The following is a 16,247-nucleotide window of genomic DNA, read 5'->3' on the forward strand; positions in this document are numbered from 1 at the left end:
TAGAAAATACTGTATATATTTTACTTTGCCTTTACTATAACTAATACACTTCATTTTCTCCTTGACTGTTCTTTTACTACTAAAGAAAAAGTGCCTTGATGAAGAAAACAAGGAAGCATTTCTCATCAAAATGTCTTGTCAGTCATGTAGTTGAAACCAAATAATTACAATTACAGTATACTATAAAACAAGAAAACAAAAGAAAGATGCACTGTAGCTGGTCACAGCTACCTCACCCCAGCAACATTCACAAAGTTGTACTCCACTTTATTTTATTATAACTACAGTTTTATCTTTTAAAACACTCTGAACCTAACATTTAGAAATATATATAAAATTGGTAGCTCAAAATTTCACTACAATTATTTTGTTAAATTTAAACATAAATTTTTGGAGCTGTCATACCAATATTACTGCTCAGATTTTAGAAATGGGTGGAAAATTTGAGATTCTCATTTTTAACAGCATCATATCCATTCTTGGCTCACAGCACAAAAGTGGTCATATTTCACTGGCAGGTCCTTTCACACGGGGTACTGAGTGTTAAACAAGCAAAAAAATCAACTTTAGAAAAGCCAGAATTGTCACCTGCTGTAGTGTGCTGCTCCCCGTGAAGCACTGACAGAGGTCTCCAACTCATCTTCCTCGTCTTCAAAGCTGGAAGATTTTTTCAGTTTCACAGTTTTTTTCTAGTGAAATAAACACACAATCATGTATCAGAAAATACACAAATATTTTCGTTCCAAGATCATCCTACATGTGACCCTCTTCTTTCCGAACACTACCCCTTTGTTAGAGGCTGGCCTTAAGGTGCATATTATCTTTGTATACCCTCTACATCCTCCACCTTCAACTCTCCTTCCCTCATACCCCTACCCACACAGTCCTCCCACCCCGACCTGTGCCTTAGTCTCTCCCTTAACAATTGTGTCCTCTTTATTTTTATTTAGTACATACCCAAACTATCTCAACCAAGCTCCTGTAGTTTTCTTATTTATCATAATTACTCATATCCTCCTTGTAATCTCCTTATTCTTCAGCAAGTGTGAACTTTCCACCACCCCAAAGCCCACCTCACCTCAGCATTCTCCTTTCTGTTCTTTCATGTTTCTTTTTTGCACATACTGTATCTCTACACGATATATTAAGACTGGCCTTATTACTGTTAAACAGATCTTGGCCTCCTTTTATCACATAGCACTCCCTGACACTTCCCATTATTTCTTACACACTGTTATCATTCTCACACGTATTTCCACTAATATACATCAGCATGCATGTCTATTGTACTTCAAAAGTACATATGCCATCCTCTTTGTAGAATAATCAAGGGGTTTACAGAGAATAACCGAGTATGAGTTTAGAAGTTCACTTTTTTCAACCTTGTGTGTTCAATTACAGACAGCAGAAACTTTTGTTATTCCATTTTCAACCATTCAAACATTACCACTTCTTATAAATTACTATGACACTCCTCTCTAGTTTACACTACAGCAATTTGGCCTTCAAAGGTTTTAATATGAGAGACACATGACAGAGCAAGTAGAAATGCTCATTCAGTATTTAACAAAGCAATTGCACCTCCTTGTCTTATGAGTCCTCCTACAAATTTATAGGCCTGTCTCAAAATATCCAAATGATATCAGTCTTTATGTGAACCTTACAAGTAAAACTCATTGTGTCAACTGACCTTGCGCTTTGAGAAATTTCCCATAAATGACCGGCTCTGGCGCTTGTTAAGGTTGTCCTTCTCTCCTAATTCAGCATCATCTTCCACTTTGCCCTGAAAGAACAGCCTAATGAATGCTGAACAAATTTACCTGTTCCATTTAGGAACACTTGCCACTTTTTATTTTAAAAAAAAAGGTGCCACTAAGAGAAGAAAAAAAAACCTTTTGATTCCATTGAAAAATAAGGAGATTTCTAGTACATGTACATCAACGAAGCATACATTTATTTATTCAACTTACATTAACTTCTGAATGCATTCTTAATTGCCAAAACATTCTAGCAGTTTGTTCAAATATTTGGAATTTTTGTACATATTCATCAGACCACTATACATTTGCCAAATCTTTGAGAACATCCATAGTTATAATTTTTTCTTTTCATGATATACGTGATTGATGCATTTTTTCTTTACTCATAGCAACTAAACTCCATAAGCCATTCCAGGGTGGAGTTGACCTCTAAGGCTTCTAGTTTGGATAGTTAGTTCAATATCCCTTTTCTAGTCAGTGTCTGGGCAATATGATGCAGCTTTCCTATCTTTATTAGTGAGCTTGTTAACTCTCAGTCCATGATGTGGTCACTTTATCTCAGACTTTCTTAAAATGTTTAGTCTACGTTTCTATGCTTTTCCTTCCAGATCCACTATATATTCAATGATTCCAAAAACATACTAGAGTTTTCTTTTAGAAAATGTGACAATGATTTAAATGGTGCATAAGTACAAGTCAATGGTAAGGCAATTTTAACACTGCAAAGGAAATTATGGCTAAACAAGTACTGGGATCTAAACAGTTATTCAACTTGAACATTTTGCAATTTAATTGCTAATTAACCAATTATTTTTCATAATTTTTTCATTTTGAATATTAGTGTGCAGGAAGATGTGCAAGGTATCTGTAATTCTGAAAAAGTTTTATTTTCAGAATATTTTAACTTTTAATATATTTATATTTAATATATTTATATACAATATGTTGAGATGAACCACAAGGTAATTATGAGTAAATGTGCGCAAATTTTAATGGACAGTTTTTAAAAACAGTCCTTTTCCTCCAGGGAATTATATATAAAAAATACTAATCTTTGTGGCATCATAAATGATGATATCAAGTATTCTGTAGACCTCCTAATGAGGATCAAATCATATTTATTGTTACTGTAACTATTGTTGAAAAGCCTAAAACAAAAGTAATTTAGACTTGGAACTGTTGCAACAAATTTCATACATTGGTCTGCTTTAGTTGTATAAAATAAATGATATAAGTGATCACTTTGGCATTATTAGCAGCTATATAAATTTATGTTCTGAAAAAGTGACACCAACCAGCGATATCAAAATGTATGCAAATCATATGCTGTATGTGAAATCTACAAGATAAAAAATAAACAACAAGCAAAACAGAAGCAGTTAGAAAAGACCAGAGTAAAATAAAGATGAAAAAGAATCGATGCAGATCTAAGTTAGAAGATTCATGCAGTAGAATGTAGGTTAGAATTGCTTGGTAAGACATTAAAACAATGGCTTTTCAAATCCACAAACTCCCTTTGCTATAGATATATTAGAGCATGTAATAGGATTGATACAATTTTTTGCAGATTTGATATAAAGAGAAATGGTCTATGGTATGCTAAACTAGGACAGGGCACTCCAACAGCAGTCACAAAATACTTAGCAGAAAAACAGTTATTCAAAATATAAATAAATAGTACAGGTTATAGTTTTAACTTGATACATATACAGTATAATACATACTGCACAACTGTGAAAACCTTTAAACTTATTTTAATGCCCAAAATCCCAAAGTCTACTGAAATACATGTAAATTAAATCCGCACCATTGCTCTCAAGTCTCCTAAAATGAATTTGACTAATCAATTTGTCAAAAAAGTAAAAAGGGGATAAGGATGCAAATGTAGTTCTTCATAAATAAGTTAATAAAATCTTGCTTCTAAAGTACATCTGAATTGTTTTTTTACCCCCACTTCTGCTTTGCATTTTATACACTGCAGAAATCTCTACTGTTTTCTTATCTGAAAGGATGTCTAAGAGTGTGTGGAATCCTTTTTATAAATCTGTTATTTAATCTTTTTCAATATGTTGAACATTAGACTTGAAGTCTTCAGAATATAACTAGATAGACTTTACTTGGATTCTGTGAATGGGAATTTTATTATCCTCATACACCACATACATAGAAATCCAGATAAAGTTTTCTACGTCTGGAACTAAAATGTTAAATACTTTGATGTTTGGGTGATGTTTGGGTGAATCAGATGAAGGAAAGTAGTCTGGAAAGTCTGTTTTACTTAAAGACATACAGCTTTGCATAAATTCTCAGCTTTTCAACGTACATACAAAGGACTTTTGCAAACTTAAACATTTTATGCCAGTGTTAACTCATTTTAAAAAGAAATGAGTTAATTTGGAGACTGGAAATTCCTTACTAATTTATAAGCAGTAAGCACTGTGCAGCAGACACATTTTCATATATTTCTATAATGAAATACACTCAAATACATTTTAATGCAATATAGCCAATACATATAAAGTTTGCCAACCCAATCATTTCAATACACACTTTACAATAAATTAGGACTCAGGAAAGATATAAGTTCCATAAATTGTAAAGACAGAATCCAATGTGTTTACAAAAAAATAATATTTGCTGTTTTTCTAAATTCTTAAGCAATCTTTACATTACTTACATTTGTAAATTTTTCCAACAGGTCATTCTCCATTGCAACTATTTTGTCATTCTGTATTTTGTTTCAGATTATTTTATGTTACCTTAATTCATTTGTATATGCCTGATATTTTTATATTTACATCTAGATTTTTCCTGCATTTATACACACACACAACTATTTCTGATGTATTTAACAAAGACTCAGTCTCAGACACTATATGAAAATGATTTTAAGCAAAATGTTTTGACTGCAAAACAAGAAACTTTTGCAAAATAAAGCTGAAAGTCAGATATAAGATTGTATCAGAAATAAGATTTTATGGTAGTTTTTGCAGAACTGGTCATAGCCCAGAATACTCAATTACTGACAGAAGGCAGGAATACAAAGAAAGCTAGATTATTTGTTCTATTATTTTATGTATAGTAAACAAATTTTGAATATGATACTTATTATCTACTTATTATCTGTCTAAGACAATTTCATAAACATCTGTCTACTGCTTTGTTGGACAATAAACAGGTTTCAATTTCTTTCTGCTCATTTGATATACCATTAATAAATGCCAGGACAAGTATTTGTTTCAAGGACCTATATCAGCTTTAAAGTCAAGCTACATGCTTAATTTCCATTATTTCCTGCCTGTTTTGAGACATGCATCTGTGGGCGATACATCTTGGTGCAAAAAAAAGTGTTACTTATGAAAACAAATACATCACCCCTGCAAAGTTATATTTTTACTTTTCCTGTTCTGTCATGTTAGGTTATGAACATATAAAGCTAATAAAATGGAAATATTAAAAAGGCAACAAGCAAATAAAAATGTTACTTTATAAAGAGTTCCTCTTAATTCACATATTTCTTCTTTTTGACTGGGATTGCCAAAGTGTTAGAGCTACACTTTATAGCGACACAAAGTAAAAAAGAAAAATCAATTACAGAAGAACATGCTTTCAAAATAAGAAACAGGAACTCACCACTCGCTTATCCCCAGCTGATGGGCTACTTTTTTGCTATAAAAAGAAGAAACAAACTATTAAATTCAATTCAGAGTGGGAACCATACTTTATGATTCTAAGGTATACAAAATGCTGAAGATGAAGTTATGGCAATGAAGAACCTCCCATGGACAGTTTTAAGGAAAGAAAAAAAAAAAAAAAAACTAACATGGCATCCTATGACCAGGAATATACAAAAATTGCTTATAGTGGCACACTAGACTGTAGATGCTTATTCGAGTGGAGTGCTAACACTGATTTGAAAAAAAGACAATTATAAAAACAAGTAACAATGAAACTAACAGGCTAAATTAAATCACCTTCAAGCATTTTAGATGCGAGCTTTATAAAATGTAACTTGTGCATACAAAATGAGTGGTATTCGAACATGGACATTTATGCGTGTTCTTGATTTTTAAAACCATGGAAGCTCTTAAAATGCCTTATCTAAAATAATTTTTTTCAAACTTTGATTTACACAGTTTAAAATTTCAAAAATAGATAACCACTCTACCGTAGTACTTTGGAACATAGTTTGGACATACCTGGTCATATTGCCTTGTGAAAAACTGAATGAACAGATAAAAAAAAGGATATAGAGATCTAGGTGAACTGTACTCTCTGAAATGTTAAATGCCTTGTGGAAAGAAATGTAAACTCAGTTCATTGGAGAGATTTGATGAGAGATGAGATGTAGTAAATTAATGATATACTATTAATATTAGAGATCCAGTACAAAGCAGTCCTTGCCAGAATCATATTGTGATACTGACAAGAACAACACAAAAAGATGATGAGAAACAACTGAAAAGGAGGCATTATGAAGATACAGATAAATACCAATGAAACTGCAGTTATCTCAACCTCAGGATTTTTTTTACAAGTACCCATTCATTCATGCAAAGAATAATACACTATTTACTAATTCTTCAACTAATTACACAGTGAAGACAAATGGGGAGATGCAAAAACCAAAGATTCTTCATAAGTATACTGCTCAGCATTTTAACAAATACCATAAAAAAGTTGTGTTAGTTAACATTGTTATGCTGTTCACATTGTTATAATTGTCCTGGACACTGCTGAGAACAATTAAGTCTCTTTCATGCAAAAAAGTATGTTTCAATTTTATGGTCAACACAAAAATAGGAATTCTCAAACACTGATAAAGACACGGACCACAAAAAGTGAGTGGATTGGAAACATATGAACTACAAGCAATATGTACTTCAAAATAATTTAAGAAAGCAGTCTTAATCCATTTTGCCTGTACTGCCAAATTTCAATATATAAGACTATCAGCTTATCTGTACCCTGGTACAGAATTCCACAAATGGCAAGACAGATAACTTTTGAGAAATCTTATTTTTGGAAAATACACCACTGGCAAAGATATATTAGGGGAGATCAAAAACATTTGAGCCTGATCACGAAAGGTGTTACCCTATCTATCTATCTATCTATCTATCTATCTATACAATGGTACTGATTTTGTAAGTGACCACAGATTGTTGTCTTTGCTAAGGGGTCACTGTCCTGTTGTAAAGTGAACCTTCAGCCTAGTTTGATAACCAGTGCGCTCTGGGGCAGGTTTTCATTAACAGTATCTTTGTACTTTGCTCTATTCGGTGTTCCCTCAATCCTATCTAGTGTCCCTGACCTTGTAGCTGAAACACAGCCTCACAGCATGATGTGGCCACCATCTTGCTTCACCGGTGGAATGGTATCGCACAGGTAATGAACAGTGCTTAGGTTCCTCCAGAAAGGATGCTAATCTTGGTTTCATCACACCTGGGAATCTTCTTTCTCCCAGTTTCAGAGTCCTTTAGGTGCCTTTATGAAAATTCCAAGTGGGCTTCCATATATAGACTTTTATTGAGCAGAAGCTTCTGGCTGGCTATTTTGTCATAAATCTCAGATTGGTAGAGTGTTGCAGTGATGGTTGTCCTTCTGGAAGTTTCTTACAACTCTACACAGGTTCCTCTGATTCCTAGTCAGAGTAACCACTGGTTCTTGGTCACCTCTCTTACTATGGCCCTTCTCCATGACAGCTTAGATTGTCTGGGTGATTAGCTCTAAGAGTAGTAGTGGTTGTTCTAAACTTTCTACATTTAAGAATTATGAAGGAAATCGTGCTCTTGGGAACCTTCAATGCAGCAGGAACTTTGTTGTAGCCTTGACTAGATCTGTGCCTTGACAAAATGCTGTCTGTCAGCACTGCAGGCAGTTCCTTTGACCTCATAGCTTGGTTTTTACTCTGATACACATTGTCAACTTTGGGACCTTACACAGACTGGTGTATGACTTTCCTAATCACATCCAATCCATGCAATTAACAACTGGCGAACACCAAACAAGGTATAAATACACCTCAATGATTATCAAAAAAATGGGACAGACCAGAGCTAAATTTCCAAGTGTCATAACAAAGGATCCTAATTCTTTTATCAACGGGATGGTTTTAGTTTTTTTTTTTTTTAGTAAATTTGCAAAATATTGTAAACTTGTTTTGTTATATACTTTCTGTATATAAGGGGGCTGTGACTGGATATACTTCTGACCTTTTCATTTTTAATATACTGTATGTATACTTTGGGGGGAAAAAAAAGGATAACAGGATGATCCAATTTAGGTTACTATCTATTTTACCTCACTAAAAGTTTTGTTTTGCATTCTCTTCCTTTCTCTTAATCAAATATCTTTTTCTCACTTGCTAAACAAAAAGTAAAACTTGTTTTTCCACATAAATATGCACCATTCCTCCTCATATATCATAAGCAAGAGATGGTCTGCAGAATTTCTTCATGATAGGGCATCTGATGAAAATGATCCAAAGACTAGATGACCAACCTTTGACATCAAAAACTGAAAATATTTTGCCACCTTGGAGTGAATTGTAATGAAGAATCAAAGCGTGATGATGTATACATTGAGCAGATGTCACAACTTCTGGTTGCAAGATATTTCAGAAGTGCTGACCACAGTTGCAGCTCTTGGGCTATATGAACTTAAGCAAACTGAAAATTTCTGGCCATGTCTAATTTACAAACTGAGTGCCAACCTCAGAGCAGTTGTGCTTGCCTCCCCTTTTTGTGACAGACAATAACGGGCTGCCTGATGGAGCCAGAATTGTATGAATGGTCAACAAGTGGGCGAGTTCAATCGCAGTCTCTGTGCTTTTTTTCATTCTGTCTTGGTATTTAAAACACAACATATCAGATCAACATATCTAATTTCTCTTCTGTCAGTGGTGTCCAAAACACTTGTTTTCCTTATTCCTCCTTGTCGCATTATATAAACTGCACTTCTGGATATGCATTCGTTGGTTGCCAGCTGTAATTCACCCAGAGCCCCAATCCCCTGCCAACATACTAGTTGCAGTGAGTCACTGAATAGGTCATATTACATAACCAGTTTTCATTAGAGCATGCCACCGACCACATCCAACTCGCTAAGATTATGTATATGAAGACCACAACTGAAAATCACTGGAAAAGTCATGCAATGTAACATAGCCTTTAGTAGACACCATAGCGATTTGTTATGGTCAGCTGAATCCATTCTTCAGGAACTATTATACATTAGCAAGATCTGTATGCTCAGAATGTTGACACTTGAATTGAACCACTACACTGCATTTAACAGTGTAATGAAAATTACAAGCTAATAAAATTGGACTGGGAGAAATTTCAAAAGCATTTCATAAAAAAAAATGAAACATGGCTGCATTACTCTTACCATCCAAAGAACGGAAGTATGTTGATTCTACATTACCAGAGAAATTCAAATTACAAGCCAGTGCTGGCCAAATCATACGAACAATTTATTTTGATGTTGATGGCATATTTTATATTTTTACATGCCTCAAAAGGTCAAAAGAACCAGACAATATTATGCTGATTTGAGCTGGAGTTTGTGGAAGTCAATCAGAAAAAACAGCACACAAAGCTGTCAATAGCTCCTTGTCTACATCATGGCAATGCTTCCAACACAGCTCGGCAGTGGCTGTTCTGTGAAACTGTAGATCTGAAGAGATGCTATGCCCACTATTTTCTTCAGACCTGGTTCCAGGTATCTACTGCTCACATAAGAAAAACAAAACACTTCATTTGGGTGACTTAAAAATGTTTTAGTTAATGTTTTAGAAGGTCAATTAAATGATCATATCAGATCGTGGTGAAAAATAAAATGTTTGTTTTTACTAAGCATTCTTTTAATAGGTAAGGCTCAAAACATTTTGATCATCCCTTGCACTTGGGTAGCTTACAACAAGAGACTAAACATTTCACTTTGTTTTGTGTAATAAAGGCAATTCACAGCCAGTTCTCTACACAAGAGACAAATCTGAAGGCTCCCAAAATCTATGCCCATTGTTAGCTTCATTCAGATGGAACAAACAGCAAGCGCAAACAAAAGTACCTTTGTCAGAGCAACCTTCTCATTCAACTTCCCTGACGACGGCAGGGCCGTAATGGTGAAGCTGTCAGGGTCCTCACAATCCCGAATTTTTGATTCTTTCATCAAGGTGTCCAGTTTCTTTTTTGCCACATTTTCCACCTGTTTCCTGTTTATAGATGTCTGCACGCAGAGACATACAAATGTGAGTTGGGAAATAAATATACTAACAGGCTACCCAGACACAAGGCATCAACCCTATCACCATACAATGCTAAATAAAATAAAAATATTTACTATTTTAAAAAAGGGATGCAAATTGAATAAAAACTTGCAGAAGCATGCAGGGACGGCCTTACATGCAATTAAATATTAGTGCTGCATTCCTACAGCAAATGCAAAAACAAACATGTACAACAGAAAAGCAATTCCATTAAAATAAAAATGTATTATACATTAATATTAGTGCATATTGCAAGCTGATAATTCATACATAGCATTTAATAAATGCTAAAGTGTCATATTACCATTCAAAAGAATTATAGTGAAAATTTTCTTCAAAGTGATATACAGTACACAATTATTACATGTGAGTTTACTCTTGTTTTTAAATTATAAGGGGATAAACTTAATTTTTTTGTATTTAGTTTTTCAGTACACACACACACACAAAAAAAAGACTCATTCATGATTATTTTTTAAAATGCGCATCAAGCAAAAAATTCAGATTAGCCATGAGACACCTGAGACATGATTCAAAGTTGAAAATGTTTCCAATACATGCTTATACTATTGGATTTTGGATATGGATGTGAAAGACACAGTCTAATAAAGCTTCAAGCTGACGCGAGTATAACAGTAAGACTCACTCCCCCAAAGTGAACTTATTATGTTCACAAAGGGGAAATCAGCATGCTAATTGGAGGAGATTAGCTCAGGTTTAACATCTACTCTCAAAGGAATTGTTCTTCAGCCTCTGAAACTTTCTTCAAATGCATGTTCACATATTTTAATACTAGGTGGTGCTAATGTTTCAGAAACAAACTGGTAAGAAACAGATTAAAAAATTACGTCAGAAAAAAAACAAAAAAAAAATATTTTTTTTAAAATAATCACGATACAACTGAATAAAACAGAGCTGTAACTTTGTAGCAGACCTTTTGACTTAAAATCATGCAAACAAATAGACAAACTTTTCCATCCTGTGTTAAATGACTAATGACATATGTATAACAAAAGGAAATGAAGCCAAAATTTATTGGGAAAAAGTTAAATGACCTACTATATGATTTGTTAAATTAACATTACATCTGACTCAGGGTTGCCAACTTTATTGAAAAGTATTTTGAGAAAACATCAATTTCATACTGCATAGTAAAGAATAAAATGTTAAAATACAGTTATTTATGATCATTCTTTTGTAAACAAAGTTTAGAGAATTCTTGAGCTGAAGACAAATTTTTTAATCATTCTCAAAGACTATTTGTGGATTAAAATGTATACTCTAAATACTCTCTTCTTTAATATGCATCAGCGTTAGAAAACACATGAGCCTTCCAAGAGTGCAAAAGATTTTACTGTAAGTCATTTTTCCTTGTATGCACAAGTGGTTTCAGCAATACAGAATTCATTTTTGTATGACACAACAAACATTATCAGCCTTTATACAGTACAGTAGATTTCACTGCAAACTACAGATGTTTTATTATAAAACACAAGTACAAATAAGGCTTGCTTTAATCTTCTGTTGGCAACCCTGTGGGGTCATTTTAGGTAGCAGTGTTTGTTACTTTCATGAAGCAGTTCATGAGAAAAAATACACAAACTCCTCTAATAAATATATGATAATAACTATGATGCATATAAATAATAAATGTGTGTATTCCCGATAAGGATCAGTTCTGAAGATGGTGCCAGACAGTACTGAGGCGTGTGACAAGACACAAGCCTTGATGGCTTAAGCGGACACACTCTCAGCAGTATAAACACCTCAGCACTGTGCAGGGTTCCGGCCTCAGAAGGACTACAGAGGGGATGGGGGGGATGACTTGGCAGCAGCATTCCTCAACAGAATACAATACCTTACACTGTATACCCAGCATGTAACACAAGATAAAGAAAGAAAAACAGAGTGAGACAGTGAGAAAAATTCTACAGTTAGTAAGGTTTAAAAGAAAAGCTGAGCAGAATGATAGAAATAACAACAAGTGGCCAGTTTAATTAGACTTGAATAGAGACAGAAAGGGTAAGACAGAACAGGACAAAAGGTATGAGATATTATACATACACACACACATACATATTATATATCTCACAAATATTAATATTTATAAATAAAAGCTAATTAGAAACAGGACAAGAAAAGCAAACATACTTAATTCTCTCTATACTAGGCACTAAAAGGGAAGGAAAGCTTGTTATTATTCAAGAAAAATAAATCATGCCATTCAGATGCTGACCTCTAACCTTCTCCGTTTATTTCAAAATATACAGAAAAAAGTATGCTTCCCCTACTCCATGTAATTTACTAAGGTACTAATGTACACGAGGATTTCACAGATGCCAGCTACAGTGCCAAACCCTACTTAACCTCATTTATGTTATGTTTAAGTAGCTCTGAGAGACAAACTTAAAGGGACATCTAGCCAACATCATCTAAGAAGATTTTACTTTTAATGAGATAAAGATAAAAATACCCTATGTTTGTGTGTTTCAAGGCTCCATCTGTTCAACGCTATGGATGATCATTTTTCAGTTATGGTCACAGTTCTATCTGTAAAGCTATTTCAAAGAGAAGAAACATTCAGACTAGTTGGAACCATTAAGAAAGACAGGGAAGACACCAGTACCAGGCATTATCAAGCATCTCAGAGTAGCAAAATGTTCCTAACTGGCTCAAAAATCTCAGAGTGACACAAATTTGGTCTTAGGAGTAGGAGTAAAAGCATTTTGTCATTTTTCTTAATTTAGGAAACCACTCCTAACTTCACCAAGACTTAGGAGAGCTGTTCTCCTACTACTTTGAAAATTATTTTAACCATTAATTTTGTAGTGAAGCCTTAAGCGTTAATATCAAAAGACTAAAAAAAAGTCATTATTACTGGCAATTAGCAGAAAGGGGAGCTGTTAAAATACAATGGCATTCGTTCTCGGATGTGGCCTCCTACTCTTCATTGAAAGTACAAGGAGGACAGTTCATAAATGTTTCTCATGTCAAATTCCTAACGTGTTTATAACAGTCCGATTTGTAGTGCAAATCATAGGAGCAGTTCTTAGATGCTTAACAAATATGGGCTCAGATCATAAAATAATGAACTTTACAGAACTCTGAAATAGCACATCTGAATCAGAACTATCATTTTTCAAGATTGTTTTGCTTGAGTACATATTCTAAAACAAAATAACTGAATTGACACCTCATCTCATTTGCAAGTTTGTATCTGAGCAAAGACGATACAGATATTCTTTATGTATCCAGTTATCCATATATATATATATATATATATATATATATATATATATATATATATATATATATATATATATATATATACCTGTATATATACTGTATATATATACCAAAGTCATCCATCACTACTCCAAAATCTGCAGAGAAACATAGCTGAGAAGGATGCCAAAGACATGTACTTTTGTGACTCAGTGTTGTTCATGGAAAACCAAGATAGCACAGGCTCTAATTGCAACTAATACCTTGCTCAGGGGAATTACAATTTGTAATTTTTTTAGTTAATAATGTAATTCCAAAATTCCCCAACAGTTAACTTTAGAAATTTAAGAGGTATGCTTACATCTGGTATTTCAATTAGAGCTTTTTTTTATATACATTTATTTATCTTGAAATATTATAATTACATGGGCTGCTCCTGTATCATTTCATTGGTAGAATCATTTTCAAGAAACAGCTGTCCTTTTGCAACTGTTATTTTTTATCACCTATTTCTGCATTTTGGTAAATGCCACAATTTGCTAAATGTCAAATTCAGAGTACAACAGCAACTTGAAACTTGAACTATTTGGATGTGTTGCTTCTTGAATGTATAGCCTTTTGTTTAAAACTTATAAACTGAACATGGAGTAACTATTTCATGAGAATTAATAAGGTAAAACTAGATTCTCAGAACCTAGAATGTAAATCCTCTGCCCATGAGCAGCTAAAAGTACTTTGTAAATATTAAATATCTTTTTCATTGTACCCAGGCAAGTTTCCCAGACACCTCTATCACACAATCTGAAAGGCCATGCACCCACTTGTACCTTGAGGCCTTTCGCTTCTAAACTTGCTTTTCATGTTAGTATTTTCTTTTTCAATTCTATTTCACTTTTTGACATCAACATCAGATTATGGCAAACAAGAGCTTCTATGGCAATCCTTCACGCACTTCTGTGGTTTACTACCTCCATCACTACCAAAACAGGCAGTGGACTCAAAACAGATCCCTAGTACAGTACCGCCCTAACCTTAAAACCTTCACTATCCCCATCTACTGTCCTACCACTGTTCATCTCATACATTAACATGAACACTGACACCAACTATTCATACACACGTAATGAAGAAGCCATCTGTTGTTTCCTTCTCAAGCATGAAACCAAAATGCATTTCACTCACTTTCATTTGATCCCTGATCTTTTCTCTCACACTTTTCCAATGACCTTCATTACCTGATTTAAAAGATTTTAGTATTGTAATACAATACAGCCCACATTTTCCTTTCTATAACAGGTTGAACAAAATTCTTTATCGATCTTGAGAAGTCCTCCCTTCACACCCAAAGATGTGGAATAGGTCTGTCAACCATTTAGTTACAGGAACTTTCCACTGCCTTCAACATTTTTCATACCAAACCATTTGGGCCCTCTGCTATAGCAAGCCTCATCCTTTTCAATGCTTTTGCAACCTCCTCTTTTGAAAACTAATAATAGTAATAATTCTTTATAATTATATAGTGCTTTTCTCACTACTCAAAGCACTTTTACATAGTGAGCGGGGAGCCACTTCAAACACCACTAATGTGCAGCACCTGCCTGGATGATAAGACATTTTGCACCAGTATTCTCACCACACATTAGCTATTATGTGGTGAAGGTGAGAAAGAAAGCCAATTAAACACCAGGCATTGGGTGGTGGTGGCAGAATGACTAGGCAATGATGGGCAATTTAGCCACGGCATCGGGATAGACTCTCTTTTATGACTATAGAGAGTCAGGACCTTGGCTTCAAGTCTCATCCGAAGGATGATGCCATTTTTACAGGACAGAGTCCCTGTCACTGCACTGGGACACTGGAAACCACATTCAGACCACAGGGTAAGCATCCCTTACTAGCCTTGCTAAAAACAACTTTTAGCAACACCACAAGTTTTTCCTGGTTGGTCTACCATCCAAGTACTGGCTGTGCTCAAACATGCTTAGCTTTAGCTAGATGACCTGTTTAGAAGGGCATGTGGTATGGCTGCTGGCATAGCCAAGTCCTTCAATATTTTTCACAATGAAAATGATCATCCCAATTTATGTATTTAATTAGAAAGAAAATATGACCCAGAATTGTTCTTCCATTTGAAGAACTTAATGTAGGCTTCACAACTGTTACTTGTTTTAAAAAAAAAGTGCTGATTCTCCTTTCCTAAATTATCAGCAGTGAGCTTTTAAATACATACATTTTTTACCTTCTTAATAAGGTCTCTTACATTTAGCCCTTGAAAGTCCTCAAGATACTGCTAATCTTAGTTTAAGGTTTCTACATATTTTAATATTCAACCAGTATCCAAACATGACTATAAACAAAAACAATGAGTATGGATTTTTACAGTAGTATGAAAACAAAAACAAACAAACAAACAAAAAAAACCAAAAACAGTGCATTCATTAACCTCCTCAGCATTAGACCCGAGCGTCACTCAGGCTACTGTATAAAAGTATCTCATGTAAGTGTCAGACCCGAAGATTTCTCGGGGTGTAAAAGTTCCAACAGCGAAAAAATATAGGTGTGTCTTGCATAAGCAACAGGCTCTAGTTTAACCCAGGGACAAAGGCAGACATGTCTTCTCCTAGCCTCATAATGGCATCTTGTAAGAAATGTTTTTCAGCAGCCCAGGTGTTGTATGCTCTTGACAGTGATACAAGCAGTGATATTTTCATAACGAAAAAGAGAACTAGAACTAAAAATATTGTTTTTCGTTCTACAAGAACAAGAACTGAAATTAAGGCAAACAGAGAAACTAAAACTAAAAATAAAAATTGGTGATATGTGAACGAACTAAAATGAGAACGAAAATTGAGTAAAAACAAAAAAAACAGCAATAGCATTTTTGTGCAGAGGGGTTGTTTGTATGTTGCCCTGAGCCTTCAGTTACATTGCGCTGTTCAATATGCGGTGATCTTGTAACTTGGGCTTACATAGTCACGTGGCACAACTTA

At 34.3% G+C, this 16,247-nt stretch overlaps 1 protein-coding gene across 9 annotated transcripts in view; it reads right to left on the minus strand.

The window, feature by feature from the left end:
• Positions 1-16,247, minus strand: part of plch2a (phospholipase C, eta 2a) — a 537,474-nt gene that overhangs the window by 83,923 nt on the left and 437,304 nt on the right. For 8 of the 9 annotated variants that reach the window (XM_039756057.1, XM_039756056.1, XM_039756058.1 and 5 more), the window contains 4 exons: positions 9,834-9,992; positions 5,394-5,429; positions 1,691-1,783; positions 589-689 (listed from right to left, as the gene is read on the minus strand). In XM_039756057.1, the coding sequence (XP_039611991.1) occupies positions 589-689; positions 1,691-1,783; positions 5,394-5,429; positions 9,834-9,992 (389 nt within the window). Of the gene's footprint in view, positions 1-588; positions 690-1,690; positions 1,784-5,393; positions 5,430-9,833; positions 9,993-11,890; positions 11,897-16,247 lie in introns of all 9 variants that reach the window. The other variant, XM_039756060.1, reaches the window with a different exon arrangement.

The sequence above is a fragment of the Polypterus senegalus genome, chromosome 6 (genome assembly GCF_016835505.1).
Source record: "Polypterus senegalus isolate Bchr_013 chromosome 6, ASM1683550v1, whole genome shotgun sequence".
Taxonomy (NCBI): Eukaryota; Metazoa; Chordata; class Cladistia; order Polypteriformes; family Polypteridae; genus Polypterus; species Polypterus senegalus.